The sequence below is a fragment of the Oncorhynchus mykiss genome, chromosome 11, assembly GCF_013265735.2.
Source record: "Oncorhynchus mykiss isolate Arlee chromosome 11, USDA_OmykA_1.1, whole genome shotgun sequence".
NCBI lineage: Eukaryota > Metazoa > Chordata > Actinopteri > Salmoniformes > Salmonidae > Oncorhynchus > Oncorhynchus mykiss.
In genome coordinates, this window is record NC_048575.1 from 52043960 (window position 1) to 52066994 (window position 23035).

A 23035-nucleotide genomic window follows, 5' to 3' on the forward strand; every position below is an offset into this window, starting at 1 on the left:
GTTCCAGATGTGATGTCCAGAAGTTTTAGAAAAATCGAGGTAAATATTGCTTGTGTAGACAATATTTTTAATGTCAGTCATTTCCAAACAGGCTATAATTTATTTAATTGGTGGTATAATTTTGGGGGAAAAGTGCATTTTATGTATTTAGTGTAAACTCTATGTTAGCTCTAATACTAGCCAAAGCATGCTAAGAAGTCTGTATTTTTTATCCAAAAACTAGAAGCGTAATTTCCATCACAAACTTAACTGCTGTAAATTACGGAAATGACAAAAATCCATAATGTTATTACATTCTATTTTATTTTTTACTTTAGGCTTATTTAATAATGTTTTAAATTAATTTAATCTAGAAAATGCTCCAAGGTGTGCACAAGTTGAAAACCTAAGTAGTATTTTTGTTTTAGAAGATGCCACATAAAACAGCACAGACATAGAAAAAAGAGACACAATTCCCCAAAAAGACAAAACAGCAAATTAAGGGAACTCCGAAGAACTCAGGAAGGATTTTATTGTTTCAAAATGCCATCATTGCAGAGGTAAAGCAAAAGTATTAAAAAATGCACAGTGCCATTGACAAACAAGTGGCTTCAAAAATGCTCAGAGGCAACATCCTGAGAAAGTGTGGCCTGGTTTAAAGAGCAAATTAAAACAGGCCAACAAGTCTTCAAAATTCCAGGAGAAAGCAGTGTAACATAATTAGCACAGCCACAGAAGAGAAAATCACTAGATTCTGTGAACGTGATGTCAACAGTAGAGCAACAACAGGGGAAAAGGGCACACTAACAAGGAACAAGAAGAAAAAGCAGAAGCTCTTCTTGAGTGACACAATTCAGAACCTTTATCAGAAGTTTAAGAGGGAATATTCAGAGATTAAAATGTCCAACTAAGAATTCTGCAAAATACATCCTTTTTGAGTTGTCAAGCCAACAGTCAAGGATAGGGACACATGCCTCTGCAAAACCCATGCCAGTTCATGGCGGACAACCTCAGTATCACAGTGATCAGCTGCAGCAACATTGAGAACCTTATTTGAGTCTTTGTGCAGTGCGAACCTGAACAAAACGGTCATGTAAACAGACTGCTCCCTTTGCCATGCATACAAGCTTATAACATCTGACTTTGATGTTGGTGAGCAGAAAAACAAAGCTGAAGAGGGAGATGGAAAAACAAAGAGGGAACCATGGAGAAGTTCACTGTACATTTGACAGTAAAAGAAAAAGTGTGTGGCACACTGTAGATTCTATTGGAGGACTTCTCCAAAGGATTGAAAGAGAAGTTGGGGAAACACGTGTACAACATGCGACATCAATACTCCAAACTAAGGGAATTGGAAAGAGGAGATCAGATGCATATTGACTTTGCAGAGAACTACTTGTGTAAATACACCAGTGAAATCCAGGCAGTTCACTTTGGTGATTCTCACAAGCAGGTGACCCTCCACACCTGTGTTGGACATTCCACAAATGATACAGTTTCACTTTGCTCATTGAGCTCCTCTATATGTATGACCCCTCTGCAATCTGGGCCCATCTCTCAAAAACACTGGTCTAATTCCTTGAGCTCTGCCCAACCGACTGCTTTTGGAATCTTACTTTGTCTTAAATTAATTAAATGTTTAACAATAGTTGTTGTTCAAAATGTTTGCAATAAAATATTGTTTTCATACATTGTTTTTCCACCACACCTTGTCATTTCCACCACACCCATATTTTTGAGGTAAATTAGTATATTATGTATAATTTACATTGATTGATTAGATAGGGAAATCATATGGTTGTTATCATAATCTTACAAAAAGGTTGGGTGGAAATATCTTATTTTCATGATAAATAAATGTTTTCAGCTGTCACAAAGTTAATTTTATACATTCAGGCATTGTGTTGAATTATTAATATTATGAAAACCTTAAATCACTGAAAATAATATTCATTACAAGTTAATGTACACATGTATAATAAATATGTTATAAATTAATTGTATGATATTTCATTTTTAACAAATGTATGTTTAATGGCGTGATGGAAAGTACATTTGTCTATGGCTGTCTGATAATATATACATTTCTGAATAGTACGATCGCAGGCATTATCAGATGTTATTTCTAGACAAATCAAAGACAATTATAATACTGGTAAAATGGTGTTTCAATATGTTTTCTTTTCTGAAAGCTTGCAGGGCCAAAGTGCCCGAAATTGCAGAATCACCCAGATATTATAAAAATGCAAAAATATCAGTAGCAACTGATAATGTAATTTTAGGGCAAGTCAGTTAAAAATAAATGATTATTTACAGTGACAGCCTACGCTGGCCAAACCCTAACCTGGATGATGCTGGGCACGTGCACCACCCTATGGGACTCCCAATCACAGCCGGTTGTGATACAGCCTGGTTTCGAAACCAGGGTCTGTAATGACACCTTTAGCACTGAGATGCAGTGCCTTAGACCGCTGCGCCACTTTATTAGTAATAGCTACTAATAAGTAATAACTTTTGCATTTATAATGTAATAAATTCTGATAATGAAATAAATTGGCAATAATGTAATACATTTGCTAAATGGATAACATAACGCTTTTGCACATAATGTAATAATGATTACATTGTGTTGATTATTACATTCTGAAATAGATTTTTTTCCCCTTGAATAGTGTAACTTAAACAAATATAATATTCACTTTTTTTCCATGCATATCAAGTGTCATGCTTCAGTAATAGCTGACTACACACCAAACCACGTTCCTGAATCCTAGCTCTAAACCTGATTTTAGCAGTAAGACCCACAACCCCAGTCAATCAGTGATTCAGTCAGTCTGTCTTAATTAGGGTTGTGAGAGAGTGTGTGCCTGGGCATGCAATTTTTGTTGTTCATATAATCCTGCAAACAAAAATGAGACGTTAGGACATCCCCTGAGCGTCACAAAATGGTCACCTAAAGTGTTTTGGACATTGCTTCATGGTCCCCTGGAGGTTTTGTCTAGTTCCTGGTTTGTTAGTGGTCACTCGACCATCTTGTCAATATATTGGATAATCTTTAACCATACTTCTCTGGTGGTCATAGGGGTGATGTTGTTGTGGATACATCAGTCGTTGCGGGCGGGGCTACACTAGTCTGGTTTCATCTCGGGAAATGTTATTCTTGTTGTTATTCACTAGGGTTAATGTTTTAATAAAATAGTTACATTTTTTTCAAATGTAATTTTGGCATAGAATTATGGATTTTTTGTTTGTGTATGAACTATTTGGCAACAAGAAAAAAAAAAGTGCAATCATTTCAGTGGTCTTATCATCGCAATAGCAACATATCTTTCATGTCAAAAACATAGACAGTGTTCATAATAGTAAATAAGTATTCTGCAAGGTTTTCCCAAAATTCTGACACAAATATACATTCAAAGAACAAGTGAGACAGATTCTCACCTTCTTCACAGAAAACACAGATAACATTTTCCTGAATCCTAAAAAAAATTCAGAGTGAATACAATTGTACTAACACATTTTTTGTATTATTTTGATATTTTTTGTATGTTTGAGTATTTTCTTGTTAATACCTGTCTTTTGTTTTGTTAGACATGTTTGATGTAGCAATGTAGGTTGATTTTTGTATTATGAATAATACAATAAAAAATACATTTTTTAAAGAGTCTGGTTCCATCTCCACTCTAAGGCAAATTGGCCTGTTATAAGGAGTGAAACTCCTGTTGGATATTTGTGTGATTAGAATTTGGCTAATCACTTGACTGCAAGGTGGGTCTTCAAATGTAGTTTATTTTCTCAGACTACACTGGATATTTGCAATAGTATCCCCCCCCTCAAAGTCTGTTGTGGCAATGGACGCAAATAGTTCAAGTGTGACATTTCAAAGCGTCCACACTTTCCATCCGAAACTGTTTGTGATATAACGAAGTTAGTTTGTTTTCGGCACTGTTTTTGGGGAGGGCTGATTGTGCACACGACATTTTTCCCCTCGAGGCCAGCTGAAAGCCTGCGCCCTTCGTCGGTGATTGGTCAACAGTAGGGATCCTTCAATTGTTTGTTTTACTTGAGAAATACTGCACCAAACATTGTAATGTAAAATTGCGCGACTATTGTCCCCTTGGCAAAAACGTCAAAGTTAATAGCCGATTTGAGTTCTTAGATACATTTAGACTATTGAGGCATTCAGACTGCTGGCTACAGAATCTCAAGGTGGACAAATGGTACGATTGCAGATTATTTTTCTAGTTTTTCCCAAACGAAGGTCTTTTAAACGAGCAAACTCGTTCAGTTCGCTTAGCAGAGTTCGGCTAAGCGCCGGCCGAACCGAGGCATGCCAACGCCTTTAAATAGGCATGCCATTAAAGAAAGTGGTTTTAGTGTTACATTATTGGTTTACTTTATTACACCATTATAAAAAGACGCATCATGTAATCACATTATGCATAAAAATGTGTTATGCATAAACTACATGATCAGCATTTATTACTATAGCAGTTGCTACAGGGTCTTGAAAGGTAAACATGATCACAAAGACACACTTTGGTACCAAAAACAGATTTTATTTCAGTATAGCCTATATGAAATGAGTTGGATCAGTATTCAGTACTGTGACATTCAAAAATGAAAGGAGAAAAAAACATTTGCTTTGATTAAATAATAGCCTTCTACAATAATTATGTGTAGACAAATGGCTAAATGATTTTCTAAATAAAAACAGAAATGCTCTGGGTGTAAATCCCTGAACAAGATACAGGTCCAATAAAATGATGTAATGCAACCATTACATGATAAAACTACAAGCCCACAAACCCAGCTGGTGTACAGTAGATGCAACTCAGATGCTTCTCTAAATAAGCCATTTCCTCCATAGCTTTAGAGAGTTACACGCAGACCAATATCAACATATTATCCAGTAGACTCACTGACAGAGCTCTGAAGAGAGAGTCCAGGAATCACAGTCTATAAACAGTAGGCTACCTTGCTGGTCTCCCCAGTGTAAAATACATTGCATTGATATATTGGCACAAAAATAGGCATATTCCTTGAAAGTGTAACTTGGATAGAATCAAGGGGTTGTTGAGTTCACCATACAATGTTTACAGTTGCATACAGTATTGTTTGCATTTAAACTGTGTGTACTTACATAAGGGCTTCACCTTGTGCACTATTTATATAATTAAAAAGTGGAATAAAATGCACAGTAACTTTAAGGATAAACGTTTAAAAGTATCTCTGCTATGAAATGTCTTAGGGGATTTCTCTTAATGAGTGGTTATTGGTTATATTAACTGACCAGCACTTTGTATACAGTGTACACAATATTCTCACAGTAAAATGTAACTGTCTCCTATATGCAGAATACATTCTAATGTTGATCATGGCATGCTCTTTTATACTGCATGAGCCCTTTCTGAACAGAAGACAACTCCTAAACCAGTCCAGCTAAGGTTTAAGCTCTAAAAAGGACTGGGTAGGCATTGGTGGTGACAAAGTTACAATATTACCCATCTGTTGTATTATGAGATTCCTATTTTTCCAAACATTAAAAGGGAGTCAAATATTATTGGTTGTAAATTAATCTCACATTTTATAGAAACGTTCAAATACATCAAATCAAAGTGTAACATGTCAGCATTAGTATGTTTGTCAAAGGCAACAAATGCTTGTTTGGGGGTTTTAATGATTGTGCGTCACAAGGCTGAAGGGGTCTGATGACACAACTGTCTGCGTCACAAGTACTAAAATAATGACTGACCCACAGCCTATTTCCAGTCAATGCTACAATGGCAATTTTAACCATCTGTTCTCAGTTACTCAGACAGGAAAAGTTAAAGAAATATCACCAAGGCCTTTGCTTGAGCAGTTGAAAAAACAAATACAAATGATAAAAAACACAACAGGTCAACTGCTCCCTCTAACATGCCACCTTTCAAATGGTTTCAGAAGACACACTCAACCAGTGAGCAGCAACCTCAAACACTAGTCCATGTACGTATATTCCTTGCAAAAGCAAAACTATTTGGGCTTGAAATCATACGATAGTCTGAGCATCAGAGAGAGCAGACAGGCCTAGACCTGATATGGATGTCCATAACACTTCAGGGGCTGATAGAAGAATGCTGGAACTCCACACACACACACACACCATCAGTGTACAGAAAATGCACTCAAACAAACTCAATCTGATTCGCACACACACTACCTGAGCTACACAGACACTTCCCCCATACACACACACTACCTGAGCTACACAGATTCTTCCCCCATACACACACACACACACAAATCTCCAGGCATAGACAATCTACTCCTTAACTGAAGAGTTTCACAAAGCAGCCCTGGCAGTAGGGCTTGTCATTCTGCTCCTTGAAGGTGCCCTTGTTGAGCTGCTTGAGGCAGAAGGCACAGACAAAGTGCTCAGGGTGGAACTTCTTGGCCATGGCTGTGATGCAGCGGCCCGTGATGGGCTTCTGGCAGCCAGAGCAGAGGGACCCGCGGCGCTCGTGGTAGTGAACCTCACAGTAGGGCTGCCCATCATGCTCAAAGAAACTCCCGTTCACAAATGGGGTGAAGCACTCCTGCATACACAAACAGGGAGTAATGAGTACGTACACGAGCCAGGACTAATAACAACATGAATGCCCTTATGTAAAGGGAATCAGGCAGAATACAGACCCTGCAGACAAAGCACTCTGGATGCCAAAGGGAGTTCAGTGCAGAGATGTAGTTCTCCAGGATGGCTCGGGCACAGCCGCCACATTTAGGCGCAAACATGTCAAAGTAGTCCTTCCTACAGTACGCCTTCCCATCCTTCTCATGGAAGCCTTCAGGAGACACAGATCATAAGTTCTGCACCTCACTATAAAACTGGTCATTACAAGTGAGCTCCAAGAATGGGTCAAACTCACCCTCTGGGCCAAAGAATGATCCACACTGAGCACAGAAGAAGTGCTCAGGATGCCATGTCCTGTCCAACGCAGTCACAACTTTCTGTAAACATGAACATTGGAAAAGTAACTCACTGCTAGCTGCTATTGCTACACTATCTGTCCACTGCCTTAGTTGTAATAGTAATGATTGTCGTATATGGTCTTTACTTACATCCAGAATAGGTCCGTTGCAGTAGTGGCAGCGTGGGGAGAACAGGTTGTGGTAGTCCTTCTCGCAGTAGGGTGCTCCGTCACGCTCAAAGAAGTTTCTGGAACCTATCTCCTCCTGACAGTGGGTACACACAAAGTGCTCCGGGTGCCACGTGCGCCCCATGGCAGTCACCACCTGGACACACAAATCGACAGTTTATGTAAATTAACCATGCCAACAAAGCTCAGCAATTAAATGTAATGCGAGACCATGATCTTAGAAAGGCCACCAAAGCCTAATCTCAGGCCCACCCAAGCCCCTTACCTGTCCCACGATTGGTTTACAGCAGGCCCCACACACTCCCTTGGCAACGGTCTGCACACCCAGTTTATGGAGGTCAGACTGCAGGCTGCCGAGCATGTTGTCCAGCTTGTTGACCTGCGTTGGGGGGCCTCCAGGGCCACCTTTCCCCTGGGCCATCTGTCAAAAGATGGAAGGTGAGAGGATAGGATGGACACCAGAGCACAGTGCATTATCTCATAAAAATACATCTGTACAAATAATTAAACAGTGGTTTTAATGAAGGAAACTGAAGCCAGTGAGAAAGAGAGAAGGCGTTCTGTTATAGAAATAGAAAAGGTAGAGAGCCATGCCTGCATTGGAGGTAAGATTGGGTCGTATTCGGTTTGACAGCCAACGGACACCAGGACTTTGGGGGGAGGTGGTGGTGGTGCAGGCTGCACTGGTGGAGAGGGTGCTGGCTTGGGGGCAGGGGCCTGCCATACTGGGACAGGTGGGGATGGAGGTTGTACAAGCAGAAGTGGGGGAGGTAGAGGAGCAGGGGTCTGCTTCATAGGTGGGGGAGGGATGGGTTCCTGGGGTGGAGGAGGGGGGCAGGGGGAAGGCGTAGGAGGGGCAGGGGTCTGCTTCATAGGTGGGGGAGGGATGGGTTCCTGGGGTGGAGGAGGGGGGCAGGGGGGAGGCGTAGGAGGTAGAGGAGCAGGGGTCCGCTGCATAGGTGGGGGTCTACTGGGTTTTTCTATAATAGGAGTGTGACGAGGCGCTGGGGGAGACTGGGGTGGGTAAATGACCCTCTGAGGTAGAGGGGACTCTGGGGGAATAATGATCTGAGGAGAAGAAGAGACAGGGACAACCAGAGAGAAAGACAAAATGAAAGGTAAAGAACTGAAAGTTTGAGTAAAAATGTATGAGAAATGTGCAATAGTATCTGGGATGGTGGGAGCCTGTTGTGATCGTATCCAGGCCAACCTTGTCCACCTTGTTCGCTGCCCCGTCGCCACGGAAGCGCTGTGGCTTGGACATGACGATGATACCCTCAGTGAGCCAATCGTCCGGCTGCTTACACCGGCGGTCAGCCAATCGACCAATCCCCAGCTTCCCCTGCAGCTCCTCTATGAGGCGGTCCTGGGAGCTGCTCTTGTTGACAATTATGGGGCCCACCCGCCCCCTCCGGGGGTGACCCTCTCGGTACATGGGGTGTACGTTGGAGGTCTCCTTGGTGCGCCTAATCACTGATTTAAGCTAGAAGGAGAACGAGCATCAGGAATCCACTGTGATCCAGTTACAATACCGCAGGCCAGGTGAGTGGTTCAGTTCAGAGGAAGCAGTCCATTCAGATCAAGCACCATTCCAGTTCACTCAAAGTCAAAAGCAGCCGCCTCCTCAAGCGTGTGTAGCAACAGTGGTTAAAGTCGTCCAAAGGAATGTGTCAGTCACACTCATGTGGTCTCACATGCGCAGACCCCATCCAACCGCCCATAGCCCCCATATGCTCCCTGACCATTTAGCAGAACATAGTTGTGCAAGATGGGGGCGTCATGCCACACTGGTGCAACAAGTGAGGTAGTCATAGGATGTGGTCACAAACTAAATTGTGTGGTTTAAAAGAATAACATGCCAACAAAGAACACAGCCAGGCAGTGAATAATTAGCCACTATGCAGTAGCAGCAAACATCCTGGTGTGCAGATTGTAATGACATTATCTCAACAACAACAAAAAGAACAGATGTTTTGGTATCAAAACAACTAGCTTTCTGAGATGGCAGAAATCTGTTATGCTACTGTATGAATAACATTTAACGCTGACCAGGGTTGGGGAGTAGCTAGTTACATGTAATCGGATTACAAAATAAACCCGAATCAGTTACGTTATCAGCAAAAACATTGTAATTAGATTACAGATACTTTTAAAAACTAGATAACGTTTCAATTTAAAAAGGATGTTTGCAAAAAAACGGACACCTTTCTGTTTTCAAGTCGGGATTGAAAAAAGGTGCTAGTTTAAGTTTGTTCCACGTGAGCAAGCCTGGAGACGACTATGATGACACACCAAATGTTTTTGGATGGATCCTTTGTCTTCTAATGCCTCTTAAGGGCAAAGTAATCCAAAAGTATCAGATTACATTACTGATTACAATTTTGGATAGGTAAGTAGTAACTAATAGATTACATTTAGAAAGTAACCTACCCAACCCTGACTGTTGTTTCTGTGTGTGTTTGTGCAGATCCAAAACAGTGTGGCGGCGAGGGCAGTCCCATACATGTCCAGATGCTGAGACCCTGTCCACAGTGGCCTGCTGCAGCAGAGGCAGGTCCAGGGAAGCATCAGGAGTCCCAGGGCAGGAGGAGCCATCCAGGGACTCATCCATCCAGCTGGCCTCAGTCGTCGGGGTCATGCTCCCATCTGTATAAGGTCTCTCTGTATTAGGAGTCATACCACCATCCAGTCCATCTTGGAGACACATGTTCAGCTCCTCATCAGCCCAGTCCATGAGCTCCCTATACCCATCAACATGTCCACTTATTACTGACCCATCCCGGGTAAATGTCCCTTCATGGGTACTTGCCTCGTCCCCGGTTCTTGCCCCGTCCCGGGTACTTTCGGCGGTGTCCGGCTGCACCTCCCTTCTGTCTAAGGGCACGATGCACTTCTCATGCACCACCTCCCGCTTCAGCCGAGGTGCCTCCATAGGGACTTTATCGTTCTCAATCTTGGCCAAACGTATGGCCAGCAGCTTATCCAGGGCTTCATCCAGAGAGGGCTCGGCTGCAGGGACTGGCTGCAGAACTCTCCTTGAGATCATGGGGCTAGTGAGAGCTGGGGGAGGGGGAGCCTTGGGATATGTGACCAGAGATGGTGAGGGGGCTTTCGAAGCAGTGAGAGGAGTAGGGGACTTGGAGTAAGAGAAAGGAACAGGACTAAGGCTCTTAGTAGTAGTTGGAGTCGATAAACTTAGATCCATGTCAGTTAGGGGACTGGGGCTTTTGGTAACAGAGGGAGGAGTTATGCCACGTTCTAGAGACGGACTAGGGGATTTTAAGGGGTTCTGGTCCAACGTGGTGCTGGCTGAGGTGAGTGATGGTCTAGCAGCATTGGGAGGACTGGTGTCTGTGCTAGGTGAAGGTTTGGAGTGGTTGAGGACTACCAAGGACTTCTGATGAGAGGACAGCATGGTGGCAGAGACGTCGATGAAGGCTTCTGGTTCACTCTCTGCAAAGAACAGAGGGCTCTGGAAGGTTACAGTTGCTGGGGGAGGGCTTGATAATGAGGGATGTGGAGAGGACAATGCCACACCACCTTCCTCCTCTATGTGCAGCTCCCAGTCAGGCAGTGATAAGAGAGGGGAGTCACAGGCAGGTTGAGAGGAAAGGAGGGGGGAGGGGGCAGCTGCAACAGGGGAGGAGGGGGTACATGGCTGAGGATGGACCTCCAGAGTGCTGCTGGGGGAGATTTCTGCTTGATCCAGCTGGGGATCAAAAGGTTCATAGACCCCAAGGAGCCAAGAACAGGACAGGACAGGCAGGAGAGGAAAAGGACACCACAAGAGCAGGAAGATAAAGAGAAATAATCAGATCAGAAAATATAGAATTTAAGGAATCTAATAAAGGATTTCTTTCATAAAAGGACAAGCGTAAGTCCTGTCAACACACACAGACTGCTGTGCACCTTGAAGTCGGACAGGGAGGCCATGAGCTCGTCAAGCTCGCGTGTAGCACAGGATGCTGAGATTCTGGCCTGCTGCTGAGAGGGAGAGTCCAGCTCACTGTGAAGAACAGAGGGGCTGGGGGTGCAGAAGACACAAACAAAGCACATGATCACAAACACAATCCAACCTAGACCCCCTGAAACAAGTTATTATTCATACAATCATTGCATGTGATCAGATAGAGCACCACAATCCAGGCTACAGTAGATTATTACCATCATCTCATTGCTAGTTAGCACATATCCTATAAATCAAAGTTATGACAAACTCATCCTTGTCCATCTGTGACTCTTGAGTAGCAGTAACTGCTAATATCCTGACCTGGGATTGGGTACAGAACCCTCCAGCTCATCCAGCAGACTCTCCACTGTGGGCCGGCCATCCTCCACCACCCTGGTCCCATTCTGTTTGGGCTTCTCCTGAACGGGAGGGCTCACCATGATGTCAGGGGGCCCCCCGTTCTGCTGCACATAGTTGGTAATGCTGCAGGATGGCAGGGGTGGGGCGGTTTCCTCTGTGGGTAGAGAGGACAGCGGGACATCGTTCATCATCACAGTAACATGTAGAAAACACATACTGCAAGAACTAAACCACCTATTGCACAGTTGATGGCAGAGGTAAGTACCACTTTGGTAATATAAACACCTAGTGAATATTTATGTAGGATGTGGTTCGCTGTCTGTCTACCTGTGGTGGGGAAAGAGGGAGAGTTCTGCTGGACAGCATTGAGCTCCAGGAGCAGCCGGTCTAGCTCTGACAGGTTACTGCCTAGCGCGGAGCTCATGGCTCCCGCAGATGGGTCAGCAGACTTCTGTTTGTTGGGGAAACTGACAGAGGCAGAGAGACAACGGGTGTCAATTGTGTGTAAAGTGTGAAACAAACAGAGTGACAGACGGTCTAGTAGTCTCCCAATGGAGGTCCCTTCCTAGGGATCTGTTCCTATGGTCCTCCTGCCTACCTGTACACGTGGTCCTCTTCAATCTGGGACCGGGGCGGGCTGCTACTGTCCCTGGACCATGAGCTCTTTGGAGCTGAACCCAAGGACTGCGGAGAAGAGAACAGTCAATCAGTTCAGTCTTGAAAAGCCATTTACTGAATGATATGCACGAGTGTGAGTCTGATGTGCGACTGACCTGTTGGGAGGAGTGGAGGGAGTCAATCACAGAGCCATTCAGAGCCTCAGCGGAGGGAGGGGGCGGCACCGGGGGAGGGACTGACACATCCTGGTAGGAGTTTCCCCCAGTGGGGAAAGAGTAGGGGGTTTCCTCAGACAGGAACACAGGACGCTTGGAAATGTGGGATGTCGTGGATTCCAGGTCCGCCAACAAAGCGTCTGAGTTGGTAAGAAATGCTTCCATGGTTAGACACAGTTTAGAGCTCTGACACTCAGAAATATGACAGAAATACAAACCCTAATGCTGCCACAGTATCGTGACATCACGAGGGAAGGGCAGACGTTGGGTCGTCAGTCGAACACTATTCTTTCCCCTCTTTCTTGAACAATCATCCACAAAAGATCAAGATGCGACAACTTTTCCTATGCTTAGTATGAATGTCAATAGTTCGCAGATTTAGTTATGTTGCCTCCGTTAGAATGTGAAAAATGTAAAGCACGTAGCGTTTAGGGCTGAGAATTGCCAGAGACCTTACAATACGATATGTATTGCAATTCGATACTGATTTTATTGCGATTTGATGTTCCAAACATATTGCATACTGAGTGTACAAAACATTAAGGACACCAGCTCTTTCCACAACACACTGACCAGGTGAAAGCTATGATCCCTAATTGATGTCACTTATTAAATCTACTTCAAATCAGCGTAGATGAAGGGGTGGAGACAAGTTAAATAAGAATTTTTAAGCCTTGTGACACGGATTGTGTATGTGTGCCATTCAGAGGGTGAATAGGAAAGACAAAAATATTTAAGTTCCTTTGAACGGGGTATGGTAGTAGGTGCCAGGTGCACTGGTTTTTGTCAAGAACTGCAACGCTGCTGGGTTTTTCACTCTCAACAGTTTACCATGTGTATCAAGAATAGTCCACCACCCAAAGGACATCCAACCAACTTGATAACTGTGGGTAGCATTGGAGTCAACATGGGCCAGCATCCCTGTGGAACGCTTTCGACACCTTGAGTCCATGCCCCGACGAATTGAGGCTGTTCTCAGGACAAAAGGGGGTGCAACTCAATATTAGGAAGTTGTTTAATGTTTTGTACACTGCTCAGTGCATGTCTGCTGCAGAGGGACAAGACATTTACATGTCATCCAGAGTGACTTACAGTTAGTGCATTCTAAGATGGCTACCACATATCACAGGCATAGCCATCATTAGAGTCAGAGCTAGAAGTCACGGTGCGGAGGAGGATTATTTAAGATACGGTTAGAAGAGGTAGGGGTTCAGATGTTTTCAGAAGATGGGCAGGGACTCTGCTGTCCTAAAGCTGGTTCCTCCATTGGGGTGCCAGGACAGAGAAGAGCTTGGACTGGGCTGAGCTGCCCTCCCGTAGGGGTATGAGGGCCAAGAGACCTGAGGTGTCAGAACGGAGTGCTCAGGTCGGGGTGTAGGGTCTGAGCATAGCCTGAAGGTAGAGAGGGGCAGTTCCTCTTGCTGTTCCGTAGGTTAGCGCCATGGTCTTGTAGTGGATGTGAGCTTCAACTGGAAGCCAGTGGAGTGTGCGTCGGAGCAGGGTGACATGGGAAAACTTGAAGGTTGAAAACCAGGCGGGCTGCAGCGTTCTGGATAAGTTGCAGGGGTTTTGACAAGAGGGCCATGATAAAATGAGTTTCAGTCATGGAAGTAAAAGTACTGAAAACAAATTTGCTTCCTATTTAAAAGATGAAGAACAAGCTATGCACCAAAAATACTGGAGTTTTGGTGCAGGTACAGCGCAAAAATTACATTGTAATATGTAACTATCTACCAAGACAGTCTGGAGTCTACCAAGTGGCAGGTGTCTAAACTGACAATTCCTAAGTGTATGAGTCAGTCCCTCATTCCAACCGGTCACTCAGCCTCCTCATTCCAAAAAAAGGCCTGCTCCCCAGGGCCCCTCCACAGTAGTCCTGTCCTGTCCCAGGAGCTAAGATTAGGTCATCAGCATAGCGCCACAGACACACAAATCCCCAGTGTCATTTCTAAACCCACTATTCTCTCCCCCCATCCCATCAAATCTTTATATTGGGCCCTAAAAAATATATAGCTCCTGTCAGTAAGTACCTGGCTATCTGTCTTGGATTGTCCGTTGTTCCATTTGTCTTCAACAGAAATAGTTTCTCTTTTCCAAGAAGATTTGTGAGAGCATGAGACAGACAGCATTTCTCCTCCAGGGTTATCAAGTGTACAGCACAGCATTAGTGTCCCTTAGAACACCAGAACAAAATAGACCCTGACATCACCCACTCCATCCATCCATCCATCCATCCATCCTCAGTCAGTTAAGAATAGCCTGTTAAAATGTTGCACATACTGGGATGATGGCACAGGGAATCCTCAGTCTATTTTAAGTAAACAAGCGTAAAAACCTAGAGAACATTAAATTGGTTCAACTAAATGATCTGATAAATAGAGAGAGTCTAAGATCCCAACTTTACAACAACAACTTCATGAGGTGAACCACAGTCAAATTCAAGTGGGCATCATACATACTGCACCTAAGACCACAGTCAAAAAGTCCATCTTAGGTCACACACACACACACAAAATCTTCTTTAAGTCCAACAAAGCAAAAACACACATGCAAGAAACTAAGATGGCATTAACAGTTAGAGAGTTATAGTTCAGAGCAAATGTTAATCTTCACTGGGCAAAATGCCCCCTTACTATTACTTCTGATAGTCTTGGGTACTGGGTCGTCAGGTGGCGTATATGCGAGTGCGTAACTGTGTATACAAAACAGAGGGACTGAGAGGACTACGACTAGCTAATGACCCATCTGCTAAGGGTGTGGTGGAGGGGGCAAATCAGAAACAGGCACTGGATATTATTACAATTCCTTACTCAAAGCCTCTCCCTCCAACTCACCCCGGGGCTTCCTTTTTCTCTCAGAAAAAATACAAAAATAAAAAGGAACTAGGTGTCTGTCTACTTCTGTTAACCGACTGAACCTTTTAGCCCGTAAAAAATAAAATAATCTCTATAGAACCTTGACTTTATTAGAACCTATTCTCTACCACAACTTCCTTCCACAGTACTTCCCCCACTGTTCATTTAGAACAGAGACCCCAACCAGTAGCAAGATGTTAAACCACATGGGAGCAAAACCTATTTAAAGCTGTACTCTCAGCAAGTATGTCAGTGCAAACGTGCTGAACTACCAGCTGGAAATGAGCTGCACCTGGTGCAGACATGCTGACAAAGGTCTTAAAGTCTCCATCACTATTACAATAAAACCTAATGAAAATCACAATCCCCTCTCCAAATTGTCATTATTCTGTGAATATCTTACATGGTGTGGTTACCCCTTTTAATAATAAATAATCACGAAAGTCATTACTGAAACACTATATCACACATAGCAAGCTAGGTATGATATACAGTACACAAGTGTTGACCTTACCCATGGCAGTGCAGGCAACACACCGCCAAGCGCCTCAGTATGCCAGACCGGGATCTCTAGTCTATTCTCTGCTTAGTATGACTAGATTACTACTACCACCCCCCCCCCCCCCCCCCTCCCCTATGGACCACTCAAGGGTGTACCTAGTAGAAGCTGGTACCCCACCTTCATTGTAAAAGGGATAGTTAATTAAACTAAGAGCAATGAGTGGAGGATATTTAGTCATAGCTAAAGGTCTGCTGCAATTCACTTCTGTATAGTTCTTCAGGCCTGGGCTACATTGACATACAGGTTTACTGGAGTGTGCTGAAGGAAATGCCACTGGAATAAATTCATTTATTTGTGTTTATTGTCCCTGTGGAGGGCAGCGTTGAGTCTGAAACGTTGATGACAAAGAGGCTGTGGCTTCAGTTGGTTTGGGGGGGGGGGGGGGGGGGGGGGTCATTTGCTTCTTAATACAGCTAAGTACTGTAAGCCAAGTAACACATTAAATCTTTGAGATGGGTAAAGTCCACTCTTTTCAGAGCAAATCCTGACGACTTCTGAGAAAAATGCAATTATAAGACTGCTCACTTTATGGGAAACGCATTCATTCTGCCATTTGGGGATTCTAAGCAGGCCATTAGCAAAAGAGTTCAAGTCACCTGACTTTGTTTATTGCAGCTTCAATGACTTAAATAGATTAGCAATACATTCCTGTCGTGATTCTTTCAACAAAAGGGTCTCATATAAAGTCATGATGTTCAAACATAAGCCAACAGTCTAGTGTTGTGTGCTTACTGTGTGGGCATTCTTTGGGTGGTGGGTGTACGTGTATATTCTTGCCGCAGTCTGTAGCCCCCCCTCCTCCTGCCCGTACCAAAACCCTGCAGTCTTTATCTGATGGGCGGGAAGGTGCATTCCACACATTCCACTGTCTGCCTCAGAGAGAAATCAGCCAGGGAAACAGGAGGGTGGCAGAGGAGATGGGGAGGCATGTGATGGAGGGCAAGAACAAAAGAAGGATGATTTGTACTATAAAAACCGTAATATGTAACTTACATGAAAGTAGCAAATATGAAAAGTAAACAAAATACACTGAACAAAAATATTTAAAAAACTCAGTGTTAGTCCCATGTTTCATAAGCTGAAAAATAAGAGATTCCAGAAATGTACCATTTGCACAAAAAGCTTATTTCTCTCAAATGTTCTGCATACATTCGTTTACATCCCTGTTAGTGAGCATTTATACTTCACCAAGACAATCCATACACCTGCCAGGTTTGGCATAACAAGCGGATTAAACAGCATGATCATTACAAAGGTGCACCTTGTGCTGGGGACAATAAAAAGCCACTCTAAACTGTGCAGTTATGTCACACAACGCCACATGTTTTGAGAGAGCGTGCAATTGGCATGCCGACTGCAGGAAGGTCCACCAGAGCTGTTGCCAGAGAATTGAATCTTAATTTCTCTACTATAAAGCTGTCGTTTTAGAGAATTTGGCAGTACGTCCAACCAGCCTAGCAACTGCAGACCACGTGTAACCACGCCATGCTAGGACCTCCACATCCGGCTGATGAAACTGTGGGTTTGCACAACCGAAAGAGTTTCTGCACAAAATGTCAGAAACCGTTTACGGGAAGCTCATCTGCGTGCTCGTTGACCTCAGGGTCTTGACCTGACTGCAGTTTGGCGTCGTAACCGACTTTAGTGGTCAAACGCTCACCTTCGATGGCCACTGGAGAAGTGTGCTCTTCACAGAGGAATCCCGTTTTCTATTGTACCAGTCAGATGGCAGACAGCTTATATGGCTTCGTGTGGGCGAGCGGTTTGCTGATGTCAACGTTGTGAACAGAGTGCCCCTTTGTGAAGGTAGGGTTATGGTATGAGCAGACATAAGCCACCCAACAACGAACACAATTGCATTTTGTGGATGGCAATTGGAACGGACAGAGATTCCGCGACAAGATCCTGAGGCCCATTGTTGTGCCATTCATCTGCCGCCATCACCTCATGTTTCAGCATGATAATGCACAGCCATGTCGCAAGGATCTGTACATAATTCCTGAAAGCTGGAAATGTCCCAGTTTTTCCTGCATACTCACCCGACATGTCACCCATTGAGCACGTTTGAGATGCTCTGGATCAACGTGTATGACAGCATGTTCCAGTTCCCACCAATATCCAGTAACGTCGCACAGCCATTGAAGAGTGGGATAACATTCCACAATCAACTCTATGCGAAGTAGATGTGTCGCGCTGCATGAGGCAAATGGTGGCCACACCAGATACTGACTGGTTCTGTGACCAACAGAAGCATATCTGTATTCCCAGTCATGTGAAATCCATAGATTAGGGCCTAATGAATTTATTTCAATTGACTGATTTCCTTATATGAACTGTAACTCAGTAAAAATCTTGTTGCATTTATATCTTTGTTCAGTGTATAATGTTTTGTAATACAGGATATGATTGACCAGACAGAAACCATCATTCAATCAGTTGTACAACCACAAGGTTCCAGATAAGAGAGAGGAAAAAATATAAATACATTTGTCAGTTTAAAAACAATGAAAGTACTATGCTATAATTAGATTATAACAATAGGGCCAGATCAACAAAGTCCAATATACTTGAGTCCAGGATAAGAAAGATGTCAATGTTTTTATTACCCATGGCAGGCCCAGGGAGCCATGCTTCCCAGGCGGGCAGGCAGCAGGCAGCCCAGGTTGGCCAGTTCAACTTTCCTACTGACACATTGGATACAGTGATGGGCCACCAGGGTTCACAGCTCACATGTTAATAGCTGGGGGGCAGAGAGCAGAGCTGGCCAGAGCCACATGTAGGAAGAAACACTATCCCATCGGGCCTACCCAACATGATATTTATACCAATCAGGAGAGACTGGGGCCAGGAAGGGGTGGAGGGAGAGATACCAGAGGAGAATAGGGGGGGGGGTTACACCACAGAGAGCGTAGGGGGGAACAGTGAGCTTAAAGACATACTGAAGGGAGCAGGGACAGTGTGGTGTGGTGTTTCAAAGAAAGACAGAAGGATCTTGAAGCAAGATCGGGTCAGTGCCTTCAAAAGAAACATCACTAAAAATACCCGCCCAAGCAGCCCCATATCCGAAAGATGACACTCCCTGAAGAGATCGCTGGACTAAAATAAAAGCGCTTCCCCACAAGTCAGTAAATCAGACGACAGGGAAGTCTAAAGACCATTCTGACACAGACAGTCACACTTAGACATTGAGCAAAAATTCACACCAATAGATGTGAGATCGAGCAGCTACTGTGAATTCAGAGTATGTGTCTGTTGGGGGCGGGGGTGTGAAAACATCAAGAATTGACTGTTTGGTTTCTCTTCTCTCAAATGTTCAGCACTGAATCACACCAACCAACCTCGAAAAACAGCCAGCCAACTTCCATGTACTGTGACCCTGTGGAAACCTCCACAGAGCAGAGTGCCACAGCCACACTGAGCTCTTTGAACAACATGCCCTGGGGTGTCCCAGCCTGAGTAATGTGGGAAGAATCCAGTGCAAACTGATTCCTGCTCCATTATTCGAACCCATCAGGAATATAATCAGCACTGTTCTAAGAGCCAAGAAACACGGCCAGAGTGAGAAGGGGGAAGAGAGTGACAGAGGGAAACAGTTTAGGAAATAAAGGCGAGAGAGGGGACAACAACTGACTTTTATTGGTCAAAAACACATCCTTAACAGCGGTGGCAGAGCCTGTATTTCTTGCTGCGTTTCCTGAACCCTGAATGCTGATTCTGCTCATTGTTTTCTTCTCCATTTCCTCGGGATGTGAGGCAGGGTCTGTTGCCTAAGCGATGAGGTCAGCCATGCAGCTCCCCTCCCCAGACTCAGAACAGGATGGGTGTGGACAGAGCACTGAGAGCACAAGGACTGGACTCATTTACAGAGAGGACCATCCCATTAGTACAGAAAGCAGGCCCACTCAAACACACTGTAGTGGTATGCATACAGTCAGTAACACTACAGGTCCCTAGGGGTGATGACTAGCCTGGTAACACTTCCTCACTGCTGACACACTGAAATACATTAACTCATTAAGGATCGACTGCCAAAGTTGTAAGGATGGCTACGTGTCTAACTTAAAGTGTGGCTGGTAAACATCGGAAACATTTAGGATCACCCCATTTAACATGCGCCAAGTCCTCTCTTGAACCAGGGGATATTTTCATTTTTCTATAAGGTAATCAACTAATGCAGTCCACATCTCCTCAAAGAGGATCACTGTTCAACAGATTGCAACATTGCCTCTCCTATAGTGTTGTCCTCTTGACCAGCTGCCAACCTATACACCACCCACACACTGCGCTCTATCCTGATGACCAGTCATAACATAACCGAAGGCTGCTTCAGCCCACTGGGTCAGTCAGCCAATCTGTGTGCTCCCCCAGCACGGAGTCTAAATTTCACAGGCTCCTGAGGAATTCACAGAGGAGAGTGGTGACTTCACACATCAAACACACCAGTAAGATAGTGCCAATCAGTGTCAGATGGCCTGTGTGGGTAAAGAGTCATCAGGATGAAGGATCAGCTGCACTGCAGCCACATCAGTAATGGTTCTGGGCCTGGTCACCACCTGATCACAGCAGCGTGAGATGGGTCTCTGGAACGTTCACAGGTCTCGTCTAACCTAGGTTACTCACACGGAACTACAGAACCCCCCCTTGAAATGGGGACATATCTAGTACACTGAGCCAAGTAGAGAGAGTATGGGATGATTGGGTTATGCAGCAGTAGGTCATCCATGCAAAGACCATGGAATAGGGTTTTACTAGAAGGACGTAGTAGGACTGACTGAGGGTACCTGTTTGTAAAGAGCCCTAGAGATTTATTTACAGTGCCAGTGGAACGGAGTGGTGGGAGGAGGTGAGCCATGACCCAGTGAGTATTTGGCCTTCGACCCTGACAAACAATGATGTTAGACATTCCACAGCAGCCTCTCCCCCCTCCCTCAGGCCTGGCTTCCCGACTTAAGTGAGACGACAGGCTCTCCCTCAGTTAACAATCAGTCCTTTCACTGGCCCAGAGCAGCTAATGAGCCCTGGAGGTATTCTCAGATCAGGCCAAGCTCAAAATATGGCTCCTCATCCCTCTACTTAAACAAGCCAAAAACACATCACTGAAACTCAACATAGGCTATTTCAAACAGCTACTGGACAATGTTTTTTAATGAAGATTACTTTATTGTCCATTTCCTTAGAAAGAATGAAAATGTGTATCACTTGATCAGTTCAATCAACTGAGACGCTGACACACACCCTGAGGATTTGAAAGCACAGGAGAGAGAGTCATGCTTTGGTTGCTGGCCTGCCTCTAGCCTCTTGGCTACATGCCAACACCCTTCTGTGCATGAAGATGAAAGCAATTACATTTATTCAATAACACACGTTCTAATCTGAGAAGGTTTAGTGAATTGGCAACCTGATGAAATCTATTAAATATATATATATATATATATATATATATATATATATATATACACACAGACTTTTTGAGTTCTAAGTGTAGTGCCAGAGGTCAAGGGTCAGTGAACTATAACAGTTGACTGGTTAGCTATCTTGTCACAGAAAATAGACTGAAGGGTAAATGGTGGCATTGGGGGGGGGTGACCTATCAGCCAGCATGATCAACCAGACACTTGGTGCCAAAAAAGCACTGATGCATGTAACCATGGAATATGATCTGTGTGTATGAACGGTGCAGCTTGATGTATAGCAGGTTCGGCTATTTGAGATAAGCCGGTTCCAAGTGTTTCTTTGTGTAAATATCTCTGGTGCATATTCAGGTGGCTACTCTAATGTCTGAGTATGTACTCTAAACATTAGGCTTTGGACAGGGGTCAAAAGGGTCATGAGACCCATAAAACTGGTACTACTCCCACCACAGAAGGACTACCACTACAGTATAAGAGGTCAGCTAGTCAGGATCCCTGGGACATCATTCCCAAAACCAGGGTCCCCTGATAGCATGGACCATCTAAGTAGGCACCCAACCATTATATAATAACTAGTTAGTTTCACCTCTGGTATGCCAGGAAAAGGTAGCAAGTCTGCTAATTTCAGCATTTGGGAAAGCTTCCATCCTGCCTGTTAAGAAGGCACAACCAATACTTACACCTCATTGTCTCTAACAAGTCAGACTTTTCCCCCCTTTCTATATTTGACACACAAGAAACGACAATGGGCGTGATGATACAGTTTCTTTAAAGGATAGACATACACTATGTATCATGTAATTTCACATGCGTTTCTTATATGGAGCTGGTGTCACCATTTAGAATATGACTAACACTGGACCTAAAAGCTATAGTGTACCGTGTTACTTTAGATAACTTTAAAGCACCTATATGAACTGTAATGATACGAACGTTTTAGTACAAAACAAAACGCGGATAACTTCGCGGCCTATGAGGGTAAAGCCAATTAACATGGGTGGTGTTGGAACCTCGTTTCTATATAAACCAACGATGTTGATACATCATCGGACAGATTTATGCCAAAGTGTTATCTAAAATAAAGTAAATAATTTATGCAAGAGTTGACCACTGTCGTTGTTCCATTCAAAGAAGAAAAACCTGACATGAAAAGTGGATAAACGGGGTTAAATTCGAAGCTGTTGAATGTAGTTTAGCCTACAATTTTATGCCTGTTGAGCTCAGATATTAAAACAAATCTCTGGCCGTCGATTATCCCAAGATCTTGAAAGAAATCCCCGCTGCCTTGAAATATATTACTTTTTCTCACCCCATACTTTCCGCTATGCTGAATAGAAAACGGCTGAGATTAGAAAAGGACACGGTATGAAATTTACCCAAATCGTCCATTCCAGCGTTGGCTTCACCAGTGAAAAGTTCCTGTAAAGGTTTAACAACTTTTCGGCGTCCGTGGTTTCCTTTCAAAATCTCAATAGTTTACTCTGCTGAAGTTGGTTGTGAAGTACAGTACAGGACCGAGTTGCGATGTGCATGTGTACTTCACCGCGACGGGCATTTATATAGCCTACGCAATAGCCGACATGAAAGTAACCTAATTAAGCAGGCGTAAAATAACCTGGTCCGGGTAAAGAACTTTGATAAAGGGCGGCCTCTAGCGAGTGATAACAAAATAGCCTACTGTATCAGACAGGCTGCCACAAAGAAACATTGTTACATGAAAACATTGTAAGCGCGACTGATGAAACACTGTTACACACGTCAATACATAACGTACAGCAGCTACTCCTACCTATATTGTTATTATATGCATAGTAGCATATTAATTGGACATTACAAGGCAGTATGGAGGTAAATTCCACATATTTTCATACTTCTTTTCTTCAGGTAGGGTTTTCCCCCCTCCAATTTGTGAAAAAAAGTAATCCTAACAAGTATGTGTAAGAAGAC

General features: G+C 43.8%; 1 protein-coding gene across 2 annotated transcripts; it reads right to left on the minus strand.

The window, feature by feature from the left end:
- Window positions 1-4517: 4517 nt before the first annotated feature.
- On the minus strand, window positions 4518-22703 carry pxnb (paxillin b). 2 transcript variants are annotated; one of them, XM_036935738.1, is made up of 14 exons: window positions 22465-22703; window positions 12201-12400; window positions 12026-12111; window positions 11755-11894; window positions 11389-11581; window positions 11028-11142; window positions 9622-10827; window positions 8329-8601; window positions 7713-8186; window positions 7384-7539; window positions 7081-7254; window positions 6888-6969; window positions 6655-6803; window positions 4518-6557 (listed from the first exon to the last, which is right to left on the minus strand). In XM_036935738.1, the coding sequence occupies exons 1-14, from the start codon at window positions 22475-22477 to the stop codon at window positions 6291-6293; spliced, it is 3528 nt and encodes a 1175-aa protein (XP_036791633.1). In that variant the 5' UTR covers window positions 22478-22703; the 3' UTR covers window positions 4518-6290. The 2 variants fall into 2 exon arrangements, with proteins under 2 accessions (XP_036791633.1, XP_036791634.1); XM_036935739.1 differs by lacking the exons at window positions 7713-8186; window positions 8329-8601; window positions 9622-10827 and having other exon boundaries at window positions 22465-22680.
- Window positions 22704-23035: the final 332 nt, after the last annotated feature.

Bases quoted from the DNA above. Each gene is read 5' to 3' on its own strand.
- pxnb (XM_036935738.1), bottom strand. The intron at 11,582-11,754 runs GTAGACAGACAG...CTCTACCCACAG, and splicing joins TCCCTCTTTCCCCACCACAG to AGGAAACCGCCCCACCCCTG. The intron at 8,602-9,621 runs GTATGGGACTGC...TTCTCCTTCTAG, and splicing joins GGGTCTCAGCATCTGGACAT to CTTAAATCAGTGATTAGGCG.